A 24,493-nucleotide genomic window follows, 5' to 3' on the forward strand; every position below is an offset into this window, starting at 1 on the left:
GATTTGAAATAAAGTTGTTAAACTTTGATTTCTCCGGCTTAGGACATTAGGATGTTTGGACATTATAAAATAGTTTATGCGGATGTTGCCCTTGATTTACCCTTTCATCTTTTAGAACAACCTTTTTTATAGTGTGCTGATGTGCTGTTGTTTAATTAAGGAATAAAATGATAAAAAAATAAGATTGGCAATATGAGATTTGGAAGAAAAAAAAATTCTCCGTTTATTTTTCAATACTTTTGTTTTTTAATAGTATTGTTTCTACAACCACATAAAGATGTGCTATAAATTTTGTATTTATATTCAAGGGGTCATGTTTTGTACCGATAATAATTGTAGGAATGTGGATTGTATGTTTCAGTATCATTTTACTTTAGAATATGTTCAATGTGGTATGATGGGTTTGACATACCATTTCACTCGAGATGTCCGAATGTTAAACCCAAAATACTGAACTATCAGTTATGTCTTCTCAATGCTGTGAATCCTATAGTTATTGGAGATATAGATGCTATTTTTTTCACTTATAGAGACATGCACTGAGGTATTTTAACTTTTAGTGTCGCTAAAAGAGGTAAATCATAATATCTCTTTTGTTATAAATCATTGTTCCATTATTATATTTTGAATCAGTGTAATACGATCTCGAAGAATCCCAATTTTGAACCGAATATGTATTTTTGTTCTTTTTCAGTGTTTTAAAGATTCCATGTACACAGGGAATAATAATTAAAAAATGCACCATCAAAGTTCTGGCTTTAGTTCATTTGTTTTAAAATACACATTGTACATACATGTTGGTTTTTCAACAATAAATTGTTTCTTTAACTTTGCATTTATTTGAATCATATAAATTTATACTTACATAACCCCCTAATCACTATGTTTTTCCTTCAGCCTACGGGAAGATACATTGTCATTAAAATTTGAAGTATGAAAATTATGTTCAATCGTGTTGTTTATATTTAAAATTTCTGTTAATTACTAGTACAAATCAAAAACTCAAGACGTTTGTTAGCATTAGATTAAAAAAAACAGTAGTAATCGACAAATACAGTAGAATTATATACATCTATATTTCTTAAATATTTAGGGTAAAAAATGAACAATTGCATATTTGCTTTTATTTAAATACTGATATATGCATATGCAATTGAATTATAATATATTAACATAAATAGTAAGTGCTTTCATTTGTATTACCTTTTCCAGTCGCTCTAATTAACAAATCCATCTTTTTCGAATATTTAGTAAAACGTTTACAAATTTTGCAAAACAGTTTCTCTCTCCTTAGTGACAGTGATCAACATTTAAAGTCATTTTATAATCTTTTCAAACGTCTATATTCTATGTGTACCTCTATCTCTCCTAACGGAAGCAAAATAAAGATATATTAATTCATTTGTTTTTACCTTTTTCAGTCTGTCTAATTACCAGATCCATTTTCCTTTAGAATACATAGTAAAACGCAAACGTCATATCAGTTTAAAAATAAAGTGTGTACGCCAAGTACCAATATTGTTGACACGAAAGTAGTGATTAGCGAATTTTAAACATATTTTGGTCCATTTCAACACTTAAGCTTTAATTTCGACAAGCCTTTTAACGCAGTCATATGTAAATCAAAAATAGACAGAAGTTTTAATATTCACGTCGTAGTGAAACATACTGACGATATTATAAATAGTACATCTTTAGCATTCTTAAATCTGAAATTCATCGCAATGTACCGAACAACTATTATTGTTGAATGAAGACATCATCAAATAACGGTATTATAATACCTCAGTCTTATACGTTATCCGTCCGCTCGTCCGTCCGGTGGATACTTGTCACACACCAACTCTACTTAAAAAAATAATGCACTCAACATTTGAATTTTCTTATAAAGGTTACTTTTTTCTATATGCATATCGTTTATTTCTACGAATATACTAATCTACAATTGCTGTCCATTAATAAGTAACTTTTTTGAAATAATTCTACTTTCTGTCCATGTTGTGATTGAAATTAATTTAAGTGACCTAAACAATTAATATAGTTAAGACAGAAAAAGCAACGAGATACCTAGGTGTCAAATAAGTCACGATGATGAAGTATTTTTCAATCAATAAGAGATCACAAACCAAACTACATATTCTGTTACATATATGATGATTTTACAAATTAATTCATACCTAAAAGGCTATTATACCATTTTATAAATGAAAAAAATAATCTGTTAATTGTTCTTGTTTACAATGTATTATTGAGAATATTCGTGGTTACATTATTTTGATTAAACAAATTAAACTCGAGTACCGACTTATCTCATTAGATGTCTAAAGGTCTTTATTTAAATATTTAATTCCAATATCGGGTCAAGGGTTATTTATAAATTACATAACTTTGTCCATACGAATTATTTGCATAAGATATGTTCTGAAGACCACCAAACATTTACATGGTATTGCTAATTAGATACTCGTACCTTATCTAGTATTCGATAGTAAGGCATGCATCTGCGATGGCTTTACTAGAAAAGAGATCTATAACTTTGATTTTTTTGAATGGTTGTAACGATAACCCAGACTTTATGTTTCTGATCAAAGAGGATTGCTACTTACAGATACACACATACAGTATACAGTGTCCTCCGAAAAAAAGTGACTGCTATCATCATTGGTAGTTAAAAATGACTGCCATCTTTTGAGAATCACGACAAAAGTATGAAGACTTTATACTTCTGCAATATTTGTTTTTCGTTTATTGGTTTTAGCATAAATCAGGCCGTTAGTTTTCTCTTATGAATTATTTTGTTATGCCTGCCAGGGATTTTTAACTTACTTAAAGGGTACGGATTTTGATTATTTGAAAAAGCCGGATAGTGCCCACCAGTTGTTTACATTCACGTAATGTAAGGTCTCTTGTTGATAGTTGGATTATTGAGAATTATATACCATATCCTTATTGTATATTTCTAACATGATAAAAAATAAAAATGGAAAAATAATGTGATTCATTGATTTCGTAAAAATGATTACACTAAAATACCGCATATGTTTTATATTGATGAATCCTATTTCCTTGTTGGGACGTACGTAAATGTTATGGATAATGAATCTTAAATTAAGCTGATTTTTCTGTTAATAATAAAGATAAAAACCCTTTTAATTTAAATATTTGCTTGATCAAATGTGTATTAATCCGGTGGTAAGACATTTTTACACCCAACTTAGATAAAAATGACGTCGTCTGGCGTAAAAGGCCCATATCTATCACATTCTATTTGTACTTCGATTCACACAAACCTACTAATAGTGACAGATGTCACTTTCAATTCCGCCAATTTGCCAGTCTAACTGATAAGACTGGTCCCTTAAAATAAATCATATATTTCAGTCCTTGAATACTCATAACGGATTTTATTTGTGGTGTTTGTTTTCTCTGATACCGTTATTTGAGAGTTTTCTGGTTACTTGTATGTTCTATTACTTAATTTTTTTTTTATCACTGAAAAAGAGTTTGAGATTTAAAAAAAAACACCCAACCCAAAACCCAAACCATCTTTAGAAAAACAGTGTCATTGTGGTGTCTAATGTCATATCTCAATGTTTTTTTGTTTATAGAAGAATTTGATGTTGATGGTAGATTACTTATAATTTTTATTCTTTATTCATAACTCTGCTTATATACATCCCGTCATTGAGTTATTGTTCAATGATAATTTTTGTATTCTTGTCTTTCATTTGTTTCTAATTTGCTTTGTCTATATGCCTTGATACATATTACGTTACTCTGTACTTATACATTCTGTCATTATGTTATTGCACTGTTGTAAATTTTTGTATTCTTGTCTTTCAATTTTGCCAATGTGCTTTGTCTATATTCCTTTTTGTGCTTCTTTGTTACATATTTGTTTGTTTATAGTGATTAAGATTGTTGCCCGCTGTACCCCTGTTTTTGACAGTTTTACCTATTATGTCTGTTTGATTTGTTCACACATCGTTGTCAATCACTCTCAATGTAATGGAATTGGATGCGACTGTCATGCGGGTGAGGCGTTTGGGTATGTCCAGGTTAAATCCACCATTTTCTACATACGAAAATGTCTGTACCAAGTCCGGAATGTGACAGTTGTCATCCATTCGTTTGATGTGTTTGAGCTTTTTATTTCGCCATTTGATTAGGAACTTTTTGATTTGAATATTTTACTTGGAGTTCTGTATTTTTTTGATTTTACTGCATTTGTGTTGCCATCCAAATGATATTTTGTTATTTTTGTTGTGGGATTTTTGTTTCATTGTTGAATTGGATCCTGCTTTCCATCGCATCTGCTAATATTGATTTTGATACTAAAAGTGTTATGTTATAAGCTTTACTTTGTCGATACGGAATATAAGTTATTTTCTAGAAGCTTATACCTTAATAATGATTTAAGGATATAACGTATACTAGTTGTCGCTCTTTTAAAAAAAAAAGTTATATTAAACACATAATTTAAAAAGAATGTATGCATATGTTACATGCTATTTTTTACACGCAGGATATATAGTTATCAAAGGTACTTGGCTTAAAAGTTGATACGCTAGACACGCGTTTTTTCTACATAAAACTATCAATGTCGTTCGGATCAAAATAATTAGAAAGCCAAACAAATACATCGTTGAAGAGCATTGAGGACCCAAAATTCCAAACAGTTGTGCTAAATACGACATAGGTAATCTATACCTCGGATAAGAACATCTTTAGCATTACGAATAATTCATACGTTTGCAAACAGTAAATTTATAAAGATGACCAGATAATTGATATGCATATCAACATCGAAGTGCTGACTACTTGGTTGGTGATAACCTCGGGGACGTAACGTCCACCAGCAGTTGCATCGACCAAGTGGTGTTAATTGTTATCAAAGGTCTTTTCGATAAATCTACTATAACTTTGAAAGACGTCAAGTTTGTACATTCAGTATATTTTGAAGAGTTAATTTTCTATATTGATCTGTGCTTTGCACACGTTTTTTTTTTTAGTAATACAGTAAATCAATCTATGAAGTATAATAAATAGACCTTGTGTGACTATTATTTGATACATTTTTATTTAAAAACTGCACAAATCAGCATTCCTTTGTCTACCATAAGCGTTTAGGATATCTAGATTTGTACCAGGGGGATCTATGACTTACTAGATGTACACTCCCACAGAAATAATATTAAACACTTAAAACTTCTTTTTTCTTGATTATGATAATTATGATCAAAACTTGTCATAATTAATAGAAGATTATTTTTTTTCAAATAAAATACCTGAATCCGTTTATCATGTTTATAATAATCATAATAGTGCCCACATTGTTCTTAAAACAGTTTGAGTGATTATTGAATGATAACGTGTATTTTGTCAAAAAAATGTCAGATTACAAATAAAAGTTGCCAAAATAGTAATTAAGATATCAGTGTTCCTGCAATACAGAAGTCATTTCTAACTTTGAAATCTTACTGATTAAACACGGAGCTATTTCAAATGAAACCACGTAAACTGGTTAAAACAAAGTGCACACTGCGGGGAAGTTTTGATCATTTGTCGTCTGGAACACGGATAATACTGTAGAAGTTGTTGATATCACTTATTCTAGACATAACGCGATCATGTTTCAGCAATGTTATTTATTCTAAGGAAAGTTTAAAAAGAGCTCGCCATGAAAAGTCTTATAAAACGTTTGAAATTCTTGTTTGAAAACTATCATGAAAATGCTTATACCAGTGTAATGTCATTCGTAAATATAGAAAAAATTAGCCTAACGATCTTGAATATTCTTTATAATATCTATTAAGTAGCGATTCAAAATTTATCTATGATGAGTCTATTTAAAACCACTGGGTCGATGCCCTGGAAGTGAAAGTTTCTCATCGAGGCTAGCACCAGTCTAGTAGTCTGAACTTTTTGGTGTTGACATGAATTATCATTGATCTAGTAATAATTCTTCAATCAATTGCTTATACAGTTTATCCCATCAACAATTAAACTTTGGAATAATTTGAGCATATCAGTTCGAAATGTAGACTCGTTATCAAAATTCAAAGTAGAATTAAAAAACTACGACATTCGAAATGAGAATCAATTTAACTTAAAACATTATTTATATGGTCCAAGAAAATTGAATATAATATCAACCCAATTTAGATGTTCGGCATCGTTCTTGAATTGTGACTTGTTTAGAGCTAACATTATATCTGATCCAACATGTAAATGTGGTTTGGATATTGAGGACATGCACTATTTTTCTTTGATTGTCCTTTCTATCTAAATGATAGGGCCATTCTGTTTAATGGTCTCAGCTGGCTTCCCGAAGGCTGCGATTTGGACTTAAAACTACTGGTTTTTGGAAAAGAAACTCTCCTATGATCAAAATGTGCAAATTGTTAAACAAGTATTCAATTTTATAAAGAGATCAAAACGTTTCCTCGTAGTATAGTATCAACATAGGTAAAACGCGCATCATCATCAACCTAATCTCTGTCGTTCTTTCCTCATTCTCTCTACTTTTTTCCGTATAGTTAAGTAATATTTCTGTTGTTTATATTGTATGATGCATGCCCACGTTCAATTTGTATTGTTATATATATTGTATGGTGGAGAAGACTTTATAAGTATGTTATACTTGTGTCTGATCCTTTGTTGCTTTGAGCAAATAAAATATGTTTAAACTAAAATACAGTTTTGAATTATCCAAAATACTAAGGATTGTTTTCTATCTTAGGACACGATTACCTTCGCTGTATTCGGTTAACCTTACGGAAGGAAATTATTTGTTTTTTCATTATCTTCTACGTCATCCTTTACCTTGCCTTTTTTTTTGACTTTTTTTTCTATATACTTTTTTGTTTTCAGCGGCATTGCTGAGACTTCTGCAGACGAAACGCACGTCATCCATAAGCTCTTTGATCAAAACAGATGCATGATCTGTTCCCATACCAGACTAAAACAGTTTGACGATTTTTCGTTTCAGAAATAATATATATATTCTATAGCCATAAAAATTGGTGACTATGTGTTTTTTTGTTTAAAATTATTGTTTTATATGTTTCATTTAAAGACACACACACACACACACACACACACACACACACACACACACACACACACACACACACACACACACACACACACACACCCACACACACACCCACACACACACACACACCACGAGGAAAACGGTATTCTAAATAGTGCAAATGAAACATTATCGAATAAGCTGATTTCTTCCCCTATGTTTGAACAATTTGTTCTGATCATCGTGACAAATAACTTGTGACGATTTTATTTTGAATTACGGCGTGTATATAGAACATCTGAATATAGCTGTCAAGAATTCAACACAATAACACATGTTAAATCAAAATATTACAATCGTTTATATATCATATATATATCTTGTTATATGAGTTGCAAACGTCGTTGTCCTTAAGGTGACAAATCTTAACAGGATATGTCAACTTCCCCCCAATGTCATTGACGGTACAATCTCTTTTGCGCATTTACTTTCAATATAAAAAGATCAGGCAATTATTGTGTGCAAATATTAATTATGGTCAAACAATGATGAATATTGGCTTGTCTTTCTCTACGATTGTAAATGTTTTGGAATGCCGTAGAAAACCTAGGCCATTGATAAATTCAGAAAAATGCCTGTTACAATCAGGAATATGACATAAGTTTTCCATTCTTTCCGTTGGTTAATAAAGTCTTTTTTTAAGGACTTTTTTAATTCAACTTGGAGTTCTGTATTTTTGTTGAAACTGAACGAGGATTCCTATAGAGGCCAATGTATGCATAGTAGAAGACGCGTATTTTGTCGACGTATCTGATCTTTCACATTTCGGAGTTCATGTGATACATGATATTTGAACATAATGAGACTAATTTTGGACGATATCTAATTCAAGATAGTTTGATACGCTTTTGGAATCCATAAAATGAAAGGCATTTTTTTATCTGCTATATTCTATTACGTTAAGATTATTTCAAGAACAGTCAAGAACAGGTATATATCACCCAATCGATACGATATTCCCGTGCTTGCATTTCCTATCATGATTTTCTTGATAGAGGGTTGCTGCTCACAAGGAAACTATTAAACCAAGAGTTCAAAACAGTGAAGTTGAAATCATCTCTTCGTAAATTTTACGGACGCCATCACGAGTTGGTTGACCGTTATGGAATAACTGTTTCACAAATGATATCGGATATGTTCCTTACGTCGTAACTACAATCCCCTTCCCTCTCATGAATGTGACCTACCGAATTAGACTATTTACCGGATTTGTTATCACATAAGCAACACGACGGGTTCCACATGTGGAGCAGGATCTGCTTACCCTTCCGGAGCACCTGAGATCACCCCTGGTTTTTGGCGTGGTCCGTGTTGTTTATTCATTGGTTTTCTGTGTTGTGTCGTATGTGCTGTTGTTTGTCTGTTTGTCTTTTTCATTTTAAGCCATGGCGGTGTCAGTTTATTTTCGATTTATGAGTTTGACTGTCCCTTTGGTATCTTACGTCCCTCTTTCATAGACAAACGAACACATAGGCAATTCCCAAGATGGTAATTGACCACAAGCCCACACGTACACGTGTAAACAAAAACAAAACGGAACACCAATAAAACGGACTTTAGTTGTATGTATTATTACTGTCCTTTGGTATCTTATAGATAGGTGTCGGATTAGCAATCGTACCGCATCTTTTCGTGCTATTCTTTTTCGCAGTACCTTTTCATACATTCCTGGATTTCAGATGTTTAGGTTTGAGCGTTCCTGTTGAAGGTAAATTCAAAAGCGCTTCGCACGCCTTTCATGAATAAAGCGGTATTGTAATATACTTAGTGGATCTATCACATACATTCAAACATATCATTCTTTGTTGTTCAGCTATTCAATAGCACTAAGCGTTAGCATTTTCACATTACCAAACACGCATTTTGACATTCTCTTTTTCAATTATAAAGTTGAATCAGTTTACATGCAATTGATATTGCAGGCATGATTTCGACTATGCTCTCAGAATATAATATTTTTTTCCCTTCTTCTTAAGATAACAAAACATAAACAAGTACTTGTTAACGTATGAAAAGTAGAATTACGCGCTAAATTAAACAGGATATATATCTTAAGGTCAATGTCAGATACGTATTACTTATCATTTGTTTCGATTCTAAGTGAGGAGGCAAATGTCAAATCATTAAACATAAGGATGGCTTTTCATCAATTATTGGGTGTTCTTGGATTGGTATATGTACTAATTATGCATGTAACATGTATAACAGCTACTACCAATAGTGTTCAGATTAATCTAATTGACGATAACCAGGCGCCGCTAGTTGCAATGCTCGACACAGCAAGTTTAAACAAAAATATGAAGACATATATTAACCAAGTTATATTACAAAGTCTTGGAAATTCCGTTAGGGAAACAGTTCAAGCCATAATCAAAGAAGAATTCAAAAACCTTGTCTTTAATAGCAGTGTGCCGACTTCCGGATCTAATCAAACACGTGACCCTGGTAAGACTTGATATAACTTGTACTTATTTAGTTAATTAAATTTATTTTATTAGCTGTTCATTTGTTATGAAGATCGTTGTCTTAACTGGTTTCATATTCTCTTCTAAACAACAGTTCATGTGCCAATCTACAGTGGCACCAACATTTTCCGAATGTCTGTATCACCATTCGTGTTTTTAAAGATTTCTTAGAGGTGATTGAACCTTTAAACATGTTACTATGGTCTACTTTAGGGGTTGAATGTCTCATCCGAAAAAGGTTTATATATTAAAAGAGATAGAAAACATGACAATTAATTTTACAAATCAATTGTTATGACTAACTTTTTTTATAAGTTGAAGTAGGTGGGTCATCAGAAATCAAACTTAAAATAATCCAAATGCTGAGAAAAGCTATTTAAATTCAAAAAAGATACAAAATGAAATGGAACATACCAAACGCATCAGGCGAAGGAAAACTGACTACATCATGACAAAAAACAACAGAAAGATAAACAAAAGACCACATGACGCTTCAAAATAAAATAAAGACGGGGCAACACGAACATATGTAAAAATCAGGAGATGGATGAGGTATACCGGAAGGGTAAGGTGATTATGTTCCAGTAGTTGCACCCGTGCAACCGTTGTGTTCTTTATAGCAAGTGAGAGTTAGGATGTCATTATCGAGAAATTTACTACGACAATAGACACATATCATTGGTCATCTAAGACACAAGTTTCATAGCGCTCAACTAAAGCCTGTAAAGGAAATCATTACTCATACATGCGTCATAACATTAAAGAACCATTATTTACCTTCCTTGTTATAACTTATAATGAGAGGATAATCGGGATTGAAATGTTTTTTAAAAATGTTTTCCCCCTTTGTTTTTTTCAATGATAATGTTCTTCAAATTTAATAAGGATTTTTCTTCTAGACCTTAAAAAAATACAGCAGATAACAAAGTGACAAGCGATGGAATTTTAGTGTTACACAAAAGCTTTGATCTGAAATATTCAAAATTCATGCTTACTGTTCGGTGTGAGCCTAGGCGCTGTGTTGAAGCCGTACATAGATCTAAAATGGTTTACTTTTACAAATTGTGACTCGAATGAGGAGTTGTCTCATTGGCAGTCACACCACATTTTCTTATATCTAATTAATTTACAGAAGAAGAAGAAGAACAAGAAGATGCTTTATTGCCATCAAAAGGGCTCACAGGAGCATAATATAATATCATTATAATATTATTTTTACAAATATAATAAACAATACAGTATACATAGTTACAAACACAAATAAGAAACAACAGTTTTCATATATTTGTATATATATAGGAGTATATATAAAACTTTCGTCTCAAACACACCTTTAGAAAGTAACAAAAATGAATTCAGTGAGTAGGCTAAATATATCTAGCTTAACTGCAGGAGGCACCAATAGATGTGCTATATGGCATGGTGGGTGCATATTAAAATATGTATCGGAACATTTATGATATGGTAAGGTATTGTAAGAAGTTGCACAAGACTGACATGTCATCCTCGTGCTTGGTGCAGAGGAGTCAGCACTATTTAAAGTGACAAGTGCAAGAGGCACCAAGGGACAATGCTTATTGATATGCCAAAGTGGACATTTTACGAAAAGATAAAATATTACCAGTTTAATTAAAAATATCACAAACAGAAAGGTAATAGAACGTAAACGATGTGTCCTATACCCCACCATGTCAACCTCGAGCCTAGTGCAGAAAGTCTGATTTAAATATTTATCTTTTAAGTTATATTTTGTCTTCATCAACCAACTGACAGACATATATCAAGATATCAAGATTCTCTACATTAAGAAGCCATGTACATATGCACAATGCATTATTTCCAAACATTCTGAGTACAAACTGTTGTTTGTAATTTTATAAAATCTACAGATTGGACTCCAATTTTCATTGCCTGTCCAGGAAACAAGCGTTCAGTATATAGATCCTGGTTAACTCCTTCTCCATTTGACGACCCTATTGAAATATCTCCAAAAACCTGTGAAAAAGATCATAAAAGAAGAAGTATTATTGATAGATGGAATTGGGATGCTGCAGATCTTATTGAACAGGTAGTATGTAAATAGGAAGGAATTACTTTTGTTAATGAATAAACATGTCGTTGGTACCAATTTTCGTGGATTGAGAAACACTAACATGTTTGTGGATATTTAATTTCGTGGTTTATGTCGAAGCCTGCTGATAAGCCTATAGAAAATTTGTTATTCGTTGAATATTTTTTTTTTCATGGTTCACCTCCACCTACGAAATCAACGAAAACTGGTATCCTACGAATAATAATGAATCCATAGTACTGTGAGAATCAAGATTGAAAACTATAAACAAAACACTTCAGATGCTATAACTGTGTATGCCAGACGCAAAATTGTTCATCCAAAGCCTCGTTAGTAAATAAACTCATCATAGATTTTATATATACACCAGACGCGCGTTTCGTCTACAGAAGACTCATCAGTGACGCTCGAATCCAAACAAGTTAAAAAGGCCAAATAAAGTACGAAGTTGAAGAGCATTGAGGACCAAAATTCCTAAAAGTTTTGCCAAATACAGCTAACGTAATCTATGCCTGAGGTAGAAAAGCCTTAGTATTTCAAAAAATTCAAAATTTTGTAAACAGTTAATTTATAAATATAAAGTTCTAAATATTTTGACCGTGTATCTTTGGCGAGTTTTTACAGCTTAAATCTCGTTTTTAGACACGAGAATCAATGAATGTGTTTGTAGATAGATGTTTTTGTGTTCTGTTTAATTGTTACCTTTAAACTTGTTACACGATGATGACTGCTGTACCCATATTTTGGCTATTTTGATTATTATGTAACAGAATTTACCGAGACTGTCATCAAAGTGAGAGGGTTAGCGCTATAAAACCAGGTTCAATCCACCATTTTCTACATTTGAAAATGTCTTTACCAAGTTAGGAATATGATGGTTCTTGTCCATTCGTTTTTGATGTGTTTTGTCATTTGATTTGCCATGTAATTATGGACTTTCCAATAGGATTTTCCTCTGAGTTCAGTATTTTTGTGATTTTACTTTTTACATACCAAATCACTGTGTCAAAGTCATTGACGATTACTTACTCAAATTTAACAGGGAAATGAATTATTTCTATTTTAAGGTTCGGGTTGATCTTTATACAGATTCACAAGTAGATGCTATGTTTTTATTTGATGGAAAAGGTTTAACAAGTGTTAGCTGGTTTTCAAAGGAAAGACTTCTACAAAGCTCTTACCAGGACTTGTCTCGGACTGCAACGATTAATTACTTCTCAATGGAAGGGTAACTTAATATGAAGTAGAACTAGACTACATGGATATCAGTTGTGTATATTGATATATTGATTTGGTTTATTGTAATATGATTGATTATCCTAGTGAAATGAGTATTAACAATCAAGTGAAATATGTGAAACATATATAGATCTTTCCCTCGGTATTTGTACAACAGATGACTTCCGACCAATTTTTTTTTGTTAATTTTTTTTATATCCGAAGACTTATTGTTTTAACGATACTCTTAAATTTGAAATTTGAGGAGACAGATCATTAACTCATTAATGCTTTTCCAAATTTTTTCAAAAAATCGAAAACAGTTAAAAAAAGTGGTTATATTTTTCATCGTTGTTACATACATTACATAGACCGTCGTTCTTCTGTTTCCATTTAAAAATTAAGTGTTTTGTTGGTAATATGAATTGTAAAAGTTTACATCTATATATTTTTCAACCTATTTTCTTCTAAATGATAAAACATGAATATATAATTGATTAATATTAATGTTCTCATTGATTTGTAAAATGTGCATCCATTTGCTAACACCAATTGAGGGTTCAGTTTTATCTTTACAAATTTACTTGTATAACTTGTTCGCTAACAAACTGGAGACCTGAATGTAATGACCTTTCCAGATCAATTTATGTCTAGGAATATTTACAATTCTCTCAATAGAACGTTCAGACTTTAACATCTGAAGCCAGTGTTTTGGGATGGTTTTTTTAAAAATATTATTTCTGCTATCCACTCATTTTTGCAGACTATTTTTTTAAAAATAAAATATTGAGATATATTACCAGTGTCATCTATAATATAACTTTCAAATAACAAGAAACTCTTTATTCAATTTTCAAAAAATTATGGTTTTATTTTCAAAATTAATCAGTGTGTTTCCGAAATTACATGTTTTCCTATTTCTGTGGTAGATTTTTTCGTCAGTCCACCGTCTGATATAACTCAACATATATTCCTAAATGCTTTTACTTGTTTATGGTCCAAATAGTCCCGGCTACCATATCTTTTGCTATTTTCCAGTTTTCCAATCCACATATCCTCTGTTTTATTTTTCATTTAAAATAAACCCAGAAAATGATACAAAATTTCTATTTCGTTCATTGAAGCTTTGAATTCTTTATCATCACTGAGAAATAAAGTCGTATCATCAGCTACTTAAGAAATAATTCATGGAAGCCACAGATTTGTTGGAAAGTTTCACATGGCCTGGGTCGTGATATTCAAATTTTATCATGAGCGTTCGAGAGGGATAACAAATCTGTGGCTTCCATGCATTATTTCGATTCTAATAAGACAAATACGGTCATTAAAAAACTAAGCGAGGATGGGTATGCCATGTGTGTGGCTGTTCTTTTTTACTTTACCCCATGTTATATAAAGATAAAACATTCTAATAAATCTGTACCTTGCATGAATTATTTCGAAAATAACTGCTAGAAAAAATATGCCTAATTCTTAATTCTCAATCCCAAACAGCTGCCATTTATAATTTACATGTTTTTCTCATAAGCTACCGTCAAATCCAAAGTAGACATTTCGTAACTAAGCAACCGTCATTTTGACTTGCTGTAATCAGTTAATATGCGAATAAAGCCAAATAAAATAAAATAAAACAACACCTACCTCAAAAGTCAATTTAATGTAATATCATACGAATTTCAATAGTTCACGTATCGAATAAACCTTCAGCTTTAGCGATTTCATATGTATGACGTCATGTTTTGAAATAAGATAAATGCGCCAAAAGTATTAATGGACTTTTGCGGAATTCTATTTTATTTTATTCTGTAGATTCCTCCGAGCTCTTGTGCATTAGTTCATTTTGCTATGCATCCGAATAGGAATAAAGGTTCTGTAGTCTTTTTCAATTGCAATTTTTCAAACAATAAAATCGATATAGCGTTTACAAATAGGTTCCGATACAAGTGGATTTACGTGGGAGGTATATTGTAACATCCATTATTATGTACATCTCTGAGTCTGCGCTAGGTGAAGATATATCGAGAATTTTATCACGCTGTTTTTTTACAAAGCACGTCATAATAGATTTGAAAAACAATAATTCTATGATTTTACTTATTAAGTTTAACTACGAAACTTTGCTGAAAAATTTTAGCAATTGTTTTTTTTTTTCAATTTCTAGGTCGAACGCTGCTGATCGCCATTTTTACATTAACAGTCACCATGGTGGTTGTCCAAACGATTTCGGATGGTTGCAGATAATAGATTCCCGGCTTAGATTTGGCACAACTGGTGGCTGTACTTTTGATCATTTATATGGACGGGAATATCCATATTTCATGTATGGTACAAGAAACAAAGCTTGTCATTATGATAAGGAAGGTACAAACTGTACAAACAGCAATGTGTGCTTGAAAGCGATCTCTTTCTGATATATCAATAGTTCAAGCTGAATCAAAAATCACTGTAAAATCTAACGTTCATTATACAGTTGCTACAAAGGACAATCTTAATTCGAAGAACGCGTTATATCACATGTTTCATACATCTAATTTGAAAAATAATCATTGTTCACGCCTGACTTGGTGTTTATAGTGTTTATTCTAATAAATGCAATATTTTATCAACTTTTCATTACTGATGATAAACTGTTATATATAGTAAAGAAAAAAAGGAGATTCTAATGAAATAGATAAATTATATTCAAAGTAAACCATACAATATAGGAGGAGGGTTGAGATCTCATAAACATATTTAACCCCCTTCCGCAATTTTGCGCCTGTCCCAAGTCAGGAGCCTCTGGCCTTTGTTAGTCTTGTATGATTTTTAAATTTAGTTTCTTGTGTATAATTCGGAGTTTAGTATGACGTCCATTATCACTGTACTAGTAAACATATTTGTAAGGTGCCAGCTGAAGGACGCTTACGGGTGCAGGAGTTTCTCGCTACATTGAAGACCCATTGGTTGCCTTCGGCTGTTGTCTGTACTCTATGGTCGGGTTGTTGTCTCTTTGAGGCATTTCCCATTTCCTTTCTTAATTTTAATATCATAATAAAAACTCAAAGGAAGATTCTTCAATAAAATAAACATAAAACTAGATCGCCCAATTAGTCCCAATCAAAAGCAGAGGGTAAACTCGGATGTTTAAGATAATTGTTTTTAAAAATTAAGATGCTCCTGTTGCAATAAGCACACTTAGTATTAAGTGTGACAATTTAAACCGTTGATAATCATGTTTTTTTTTAAAGTGAGGTTCCAATTGTTAAATAAGTGCAATTCATCTTCATCATCTCTGAGTAACTTGAAAAGGATATCATGTGCTAAAATGGGCAAGTTTATCTCGTCTTAATAATTGTATATTTATAGTTTTACAGAGGCGCACTAGTTATGGCAATATCCTATCAGTTCAACTTTAAATTTCTATATTTTTATAATATTCAAGGTGGAAACTCTATGTACCAAATTTATAAAGTGGTATTTCATTTTCAAAATCTATCATACTTATGCCCTATGTAGAAAAAAAGAATCAATATTCCATATCACTTTATAAGAAGAAATATTCTACAACCAAACTCATACATCTTCTAGTATTTAGTATATAGGTTTAGAATTTAAAAACATATATATCAAACTATGTTTTTTAGGTGAATGTGGATTTGCTGACATGATGGTTATATCCGTTAAAAGAATATAGTGACGAAGAAGAGATTCGAAAACGAACATCAAACATGTTATCTTTAGCTGTTCAATACAAATAGTAAAAGTATATATACAATGTTAGGTATTTCATATTTTATTTATAATTTTAACTTATTACTGAAATTACCAAAGTTAAATGTTGTACGTTTTCTTAAAAGAGCATGTTTCATATCTATTTATAACAAAGATTATCCCGGCCAGTAAACTTAATTCGTTTCAGTGATCGGTAAACAATTTATTGTTCTGTCATATACCTATCAGATTTTCTTTAATATCATTTCTTTCCATATGCAAGCACATCTCTTCATAACATTCATAAACAATTTACTAGTACCACTTCTTTAATAAAAGAAAGAAAAAAAATTGAGAAGATTCCAAAAGGGGGAATAAAAAACTGTATGTCGAATATAAACAGACAATGAATGGCATTCAACAGAAAAATGGAGGAAACAAGTAAAATCACAAAAATTCTGAAAATTCAAAACGGAAAGTCCTTAATCAAATGGCAAAATCAAAAGGTCAAACACATCAAACGAATGGATTACAACTGTTATATTCCTGAATTGGTACAGATATTTTCTTAAGTAGAAAATTGTGGAATAAATCTGGTTTTAAAACTAGCTTAACCTCTCACTTGTATGGCAGCCGTATCTCATTATATTGACAACGATGTGTTAACAAAACAAACAGACATAAAATATCATAAATAGGGATACAACATTAACACGAACACCACCAAAAACTGGGGGTGATCGCAGGTGCTCCGGAAGGGTAAGCATAACACGTTTCACATGTGGCATCCGTCGTGTTGCTCATTTTATTACAAAGCCGGTAAATAGTGTAATTCGATAGTCACATTCGTGAAAAAGGCACGGGATTGTAGTTACTATATAAGGAACATATCCGATTTCACCATGAAATAGATACCCTACAACGGCCAATCAACCCGCGACGGCGGGCGTAAACTTTATTAAGTGATGACTTCACCTGAACCATTTGGAATTCTTGGTTGAAATTAGATGCTCCGGAAGGGTAAGCATTTCCTGCACCGTATACGGCACCCGTCGTGTTATTTCTTTGTTCAGTTCGGTAATGATGGAAGGTTATTATAGGTATTTTACTTGATGCATATATTTCATCTTTTAGTACTGTGATTTTTTTTGTGTTATGAAGTCAACCTGTAGCTTTAATATATAAAAATGATAGAATCTGAAGCGAGACGATGTATGAAATATTCTTACTTTGTACGATATCAAGACAAAATACTCAACTCAAACACGCCCTAACATAGAAAGGTGCACTCGATTTTCTCTTTTCGATACAATTGTTACCCATTTTTTTGAATTTTTTCTTCAGTCACATAATGGAAGGGCAGACACGAAAATTACTGAACTAATAGATTGATATGTTTTCCGTCCGTGGTAATGTTTTCATAAAAATCGGAGGTTATGCATTTTCTTCATCCAACTTGAAAGATACCCATGTCGTCGATTGTTCTGCTTAACTATGTACTAGATAAATTGAAAACTTATGCAAATGGTGTTTTTAAAATAAAACACCTCGTAATTGAGAAGAAAATTGCAATTTTGTTTGTTTCTATTAACTTTTAAAAATTTTATCACTATAGTAAACAATACAGTAAACATTTATCGCCTTCTCTAACAAAGAGCTTCGATTCTTTTGTTCTATTTCAACCTGGTTTCCGACTGCAAGGACTTGTCAAGGACTTCAAAAATCAATTACTTCTCGATGGCAGGGTAACTTAATTTATAGGTTGCATTTCTGTAAATATTGACAATGCAATTTACCATAGGAACCCCTTTTATGGCTTAAACTGTAACACTTTTACTATGAAGTTTTGAATAAAATCTTATCCTAGAATTGAAAGTTTATTTGCACTACAATTTTTTTTAAAGGTCAAAATATAGGACTGTGCGGCATATTTTCAATGTTTATATGCCCTGAACTTCTCACAGTTTAGACTAACACTGATTTTCTTAACTACCCCTACCTGGAATAAAAGGTTACCACAGATTTCAATATAAACAAACTGCACATGCATATTTACTGTTAACATTCCCAAGATATGCCTCTATGAGATGAAACACAGAGATCATAACTGTGAACCAGTATGTAAACAAAATTAATTTTCTATGAATATCATAAATCTCCCCAAAAGAGGCGTGGTTTGAGAAACAGCTGTATTTACAAAGTGCAACCTATACAAACATTTATTCAAATTTAAAACATTGTTGTGACGTCATCCTCTTTCTAAAAAATATTGGACAGCTGAAGGTAGCATAACTGATTCTGACAGGTAAATAATAGTCCAATCACTGAAAAAAACCTATCAATTTCGCCAACTGTTTTCATTATGTGAAAAAAAAAAATACAACCAAATAACAAATGACAATTACAAAACTACATTTTATTAAAGTCACCTTCCAATACAATAATTTTGTCACTCGTCAAAACAGAGAAAAAAAAAATCACTTTCAAATTGATTTTAACACTACCAAAAGATTTGTTCTCGTCCGTCTTTGGTTATTAAAATTGACCTCTGTTGTTGCTCTTATTCTTCCTAACATCATTTTCATCTACAATTAGAAATAAAAACCAATAAAGTAATGCTGCTAACGTTTGATAGATCACGCTGCAAGGCCTAATTTAAAAAAGTTTGTGTTTGCTGTCAGCCGACCGACCCAAAAAAATCGCCGCGACCCAAATAATTTTATTGCCGTTTTTGAAAACATTTTTTTTTTATTCCGGAATTTTGCCGGTTGCGGTTTAGAATCGAGTACTGATTTCCGGGTTACCCACATTAAACATTCTGGGTAGGAGAATGGCAAACAAACAATATTTTAATTTAGGCCCAATACAAAGACCATAAACAACATAAACCTCACCCTGTGTAAAAGTGCAAATATAGAACTTACTACATGAACTACGGGACTACAATAGTAGTTATAATTTTCAGATTTTTGCGTTGATTTACAAGTTGTTATTTTTTAAGTCTGATATTATTGCTTGAATATGAATATAATGAAAAATTTCGCTTATGAACGACGATGGATATGGGAACTGAAGCAGAATTAAGGAAACGTTACTGCATGTTATCTGTTAAACAAATCAACCGTGTGTTCGATTCGCACTTTGTTCGTAGTGATCGGTGTATGTAAGAGAGAGAGAATTTTTTTTTGCAAAAGGAACTCGACAAACAAAAATATATTCCGTTGATATTGAAAATAAAACAACACAAGGGACATCAATACACTAATGAACGAAAAAAGGGGTGACACGACCTTCCAGGAAAACAGTCGATAAAACAAATGGATAATCAGATGGTACTGTTTGGTTCAACAATCACATTCTCTTGAAAATTCTGATGAACAACAAAAAAAAGGTGAAATGATTGCATGTTGTTATCTCTTCATTTGTTCCTATATATATTTTTTTTTATTCACCTAGTAAGAAATGAAACCAGAGAAGAAAAAAGAAACTAAAAGGAGAGGACTACATTTTGAAGTATAATATATATATAACTTGCCTTTATCAGCTGCTATAACTATATCCTCTTTGTAATCCACACTTAAATCGAATATATCTAAATACACATTTGATTTTAATCCAAACTTTGAAACAGCACAATCACTAATCACCACTTTCTTCGTTTTTTTTCATTAGGAATATACTTCCAACGACTTTACCCATTTTGGAACACAAAACGCATGGAAATAAAGGTATTCACGGAGCATATTTAGAGTAGTCCTTTTGCACGCAATAATCCTGATACGAATACCCTGAGTCTTAATCTACATGTAGCAATACATGTTGACAATGTTTACCTTCAGCTGTTCTTTCTTTTTTTTTCTATTGTTCAAGTTGAGGTACTGTTTTAAAGGGGTAACATGTAGGATAAATATCAATGAAAAGAAAGTTTATTCACAAAACAATTTTCACTTTTGATAAAAATAAATCTTTTTTATTGCATTTTTTCCACCTTTTTGACCTGTTAAACAAAGTTTTAAGTAAGATATAAGCCTCTAACTGTCCATTCTGTAAAATATTGAACACGTCTTCGGCCTGCGGTATCGGACCTGTCCAATATTTTACAGATTGGACTGTTATCGGCTTATATTACCTTAGCCGTATTTGGCACAACTTTTTGGAATTTTGGATCCTCAATGCTCTTCAACTTTGTACTTATTTGGCTTTATAATATATTGATATGAGCGTCATTGACGAGTCTTATGTAGACGAAACGCGCCTCTGGCGTACTAAATTATAATCCTGGAAGCTTTGATAACTAATTATATCCTTTACAGAAAACTCTCTGAAATCAGTTTTTTTCTCACATTAATACTCATTTATAAGAATTATAGCCTTAAAGAAATCACTGTGTATACTCTAAGTTTTTCTTTACTGTACTTTTATACCCCCTCCCCTGTTTCAATTTTTTTTTAAATTTGAAAACAAGACTTAAATTATTGCCAGCTTACCCTATTTGCATATTTTATGATTTAAAATGCCTAGAACCTGTTAAAAACTGTTTTGATAACACATTGAAAGCATATCAGAATACTATAAATGTAATGTTTAGCAGTCAATCATTACAACATTCAAGATTATATAAAATATCCAATCCTGCCTCTGTCTCCAGTCCACATCTTACTGTATGCATAGTAGTCAATTAAAGTTCACATTTTCTGCCTCAATTTAGAGTTATTTTCACAACAGTATCATCTGTAACCATATATCTGACACATTTTAGCTAATATATATACTAGAAGAGTTCAAACAAAGCCATATTTGCAATAGTTGTTTGTATGTAGATACCAATTTGAGATACAAAATCACTTAAAATATTATAGAGATGACTGCTACCATCTGATTTTTGCATAACTTCTAAGCATAGTTATTGGTTTCTATATCAAGAACTTTAAAATCATAAAATCATAGCGTTTACAAGTTAAATTATTTGTTTTTTTAACCCAGGGGGTAGGCAATTTTCTATGTTTTTTTGCCCCTGGGGCCTCAAGTTTCCTAAATTAGTCTGCTATTTCTAGCAATTTGGAATATCAAGTACATATTCAGGATAGAACACACTTTTGTAAGTTTTGTTGAGATACTTCTGTATTTCTAGCTTGAATTTGTTATGTTGTGGTGACAAAAAAGCAGATTTAGGTGTTACTGCTTACTTTTGGGTTATCAACGGGACACAAACACCGCATAAATAATATTTCAGGAAGGATCTATGAGTTTCAATGACTGCGAAGAGTAAATATAAACACTTCTTAATAATTTAATTTACATATATACAAATATTATGAATTAATTTTGTATTCAGGACTTTAAGTAAACTATGAATACTGTAAACTGTGAATTTATGGTACTGTTTGGTTCAACAATCACATTCTCTTGAAAATTCTGATGAAAAAAAAAAAGAGGAGATTGCACGTTGTTATCTCTTCATTTGTTCCTATAAATTATATATTTGAAACAAAATCGACTGCGGTGCACTCAATATGGTTCAACGTGAACCTGTATTCACATGTGTATGTAAGAGAGAGAGGTTTTTTTTGCAAAAGGAAATCGACAGACAAAAATATGTTCCGTTGATATTAAAAATAAAACAACACAAGGGACATCAATACACTAATAAACGGAAAAAGGGGTGACACGACCTTCCAGGAAAACAGTCGATAAAAGAAAATGGATGATCAGATGGTACTGTTTGGTTCAACAATCACATTCTCTTGAAAATTCTGATGAACAACAAAAAAAAGGAGAAATGATTGCACGTTGTTATCTCTTCATTTGTTCCTATATTTTTTTCATTTTTTTCATTCACCTAGTAAGAAATGAAACCAGAGAAGAAAAAAGAAACTAAAAAGAGAGGACTACATTTTGAAATATAATATATATCGTCGTTGGGCTTCTAAAATGTCGTATATGACTTTTTTGGCTAAAAATACTTTTTGACACCAATGGTCTGGGCGGGAGGAAATCTTTGGTATCACAAAATAGCATACAGTTAGACCAATCAAAATGTGTGAAATAAGACATATTACAAAATTGCCAATGACAGTTGTTTGTAAAGTTTGCTTCCAAAATGTTGTATGAAAACTTGAAAATCGTTGTAGAATGGCTTTGGGAAAAAAATAATTGTACATTTCTTTATTTCTGTGAAAAGAATTTAAGTTCTTGGATAATCCAGAAATGTCAACGTTTTTATTTCACTGCTATTTACAAAATGTTCAAGTTCACATACGACATTTTGGAAGCATGCATTTTGCCAAAATTTTCAAAGCCTGTTTGTGAGAAAAAATTTTCTTGAAAAATTTGTAATTTACAACATTTTAGAAGCCCAGTGACGATATATAACTTGCCTTTATCAGCTGCTATAACTATATCCTCTTTGTAATCCACACTTAAATCGAATATATCTAAATACACATTTGATTTTAATCCAAAGTTTGAAACAGCACAATCACTAATCACCACTTTCTTCGTTTTTTTACATTAGGAATATACTTTCAACGTCTTTACCCATTTTGGAACACAAAAATCATGTTTTTATGATCATAGCTAAAAAAAAATGTCACTGATGAGTCTTATGTAGACGAAACGCGCGCTGACGTATTAAATTATAATCCTGGTACCTTTGATAACTAATTATAAGTATTGAATGCTTCTTTTTGTAACTTCATAGGGTTTTAAAAGCGTTGACCGTGCGCATATTTTTTTTAGAATGAATCACTTCCGCGCTTCATACAAAATGTACTTCGGTCAACGCTTTTACACCCCCATGAAGTTACAAAAACAAGCATTCAATTCTTAAAAACATAACATTTTGTTTTTCTCGATTTATAGGTTGTACGGCGTTGATAGCAATTTTTACATAAACAGTGCACATGGTGGTTGTCCAAACAATTTTGGATGGTTACAGATAATAGATTCCCGGCTTAGATCTGGCACATCTGGTGGCTGTACATTTGATCATCTATACGGACGGAAATATCCATATTTTATGTATGCTACAAGAAACAAAGCTGGTCATCATGACAAGGAAGGTAACAATTATACAAAAGTAGTGTATTTTTAAAATAACGATGAATGTGTCTGCTATATTATAAATTTATAAAACTATTATCTGATTTAAAAATCACGTAAAAACATCGTTTTATAGTGTGTTGTTATAAGAGGCATTTTCTTCGTCTCTCTTTCAAACTCCTTAATGGTAATATGCAATTTTCACGACGGACACTGATAAAACATTGAAATAATGTATAATTTTTATAAATGCTATATGCTAATATATTTTTATTGAGGAACCTTGCATTACATACAATATACGGTAATACATGATACTGAAACAGCAGATGTCAATAGAGCAAGGGAAGCAAATAATACCGTTAACAAAAGTAAATATAAACAAACAGACATCAAATAATACATAAACAATTAAGGTGGAACAACCATGTCCCATTTAAAAACAGAGTGATAACCCAAATGAAGTAAAAAATGTAGAAAGTTTCTGCTGCAAAATCGGCACATTTCATTCATTTTGCAGAATATTTCACGAATTGAAAATAAAAAAAGCATGAATTGACGAATTATTGAATTGATTAATGAAAGCAATTTCCCATATTCCTTAACCAAACACAGTATTCCATAACCCCATTCTTCGGTCTATATTAAAAAGGAGATTTTGACACTTGCTAATTATATCATGTTTATTGTATTTCAGGTGAAAGTGGATTTGCTGAAATGATGGTTATATCTGTCAAGAAAATAAAGTGACGAACAAGAAATATGAAAAAAAGCAAACATGTTCTCTTACTATGTTAAATACACATATGTTCTTTTTCTCTCTACAACTGTAAAAAACCCCAACTCAGTGCTATGTATTTCTTGTTTTGATTAATTGGATTAATAGCTTTAATATCTCAAAATAGAAATTTG

General features: G+C 31.7%; 2 protein-coding genes across 4 annotated transcripts in view; one reads left to right on the plus strand and one right to left on the minus strand.

The window, feature by feature from the left end:
- Positions 1 to 901, minus strand: part of LOC143048232 (ras-related and estrogen-regulated growth inhibitor-like) — a 35,607-nt gene extending 34,706 nt beyond the window's left edge. The window contains exon 1 of the mRNA XM_076221785.1: positions 866 to 901. Coding sequence (XP_076077900.1) covers positions 866 to 867 — 2 coding nt within the window. The 5' untranslated portion in view covers positions 868 to 901. The remainder of the gene's footprint in view (positions 1 to 865) is intronic.
- An 8,207-nt stretch (positions 902 to 9,108) lies between these two features.
- The window catches only part of LOC143048233 (uncharacterized), a 32,289-nt gene continuing 16,904 nt past the window's right edge, over positions 9,109 to 24,493 (plus strand). The window contains exons 1-5 of one of the 3 annotated variants that reach the window (XM_076221787.1): positions 9,142 to 9,541; positions 11,451 to 11,629; positions 12,700 to 12,860; positions 15,012 to 15,211; positions 16,474 to 16,609. In XM_076221787.1, coding sequence (XP_076077902.1) covers positions 9,157 to 9,541; positions 11,451 to 11,629; positions 12,700 to 12,860; positions 15,012 to 15,211; positions 16,474 to 16,523 — 975 coding nt within the window. In that variant the 5' untranslated portion in view covers positions 9,142 to 9,156 and the 3' untranslated portion in view covers positions 16,524 to 16,609. Of the gene's footprint in view, positions 9,542 to 11,450; positions 11,630 to 12,699; positions 12,861 to 15,011; positions 15,212 to 16,473; positions 16,610 to 24,493 lie in introns of those variants that run through there. The other 2 variants (XM_076221788.1, XM_076221786.1) reach the window with 2 other exon arrangements.

Source organism: Mytilus galloprovincialis, chromosome 10 (genome assembly GCF_965363235.1).
Source record: "Mytilus galloprovincialis chromosome 10, xbMytGall1.hap1.1, whole genome shotgun sequence".
NCBI lineage: Eukaryota > Metazoa > Mollusca > Bivalvia > Mytilida > Mytilidae > Mytilus > Mytilus galloprovincialis.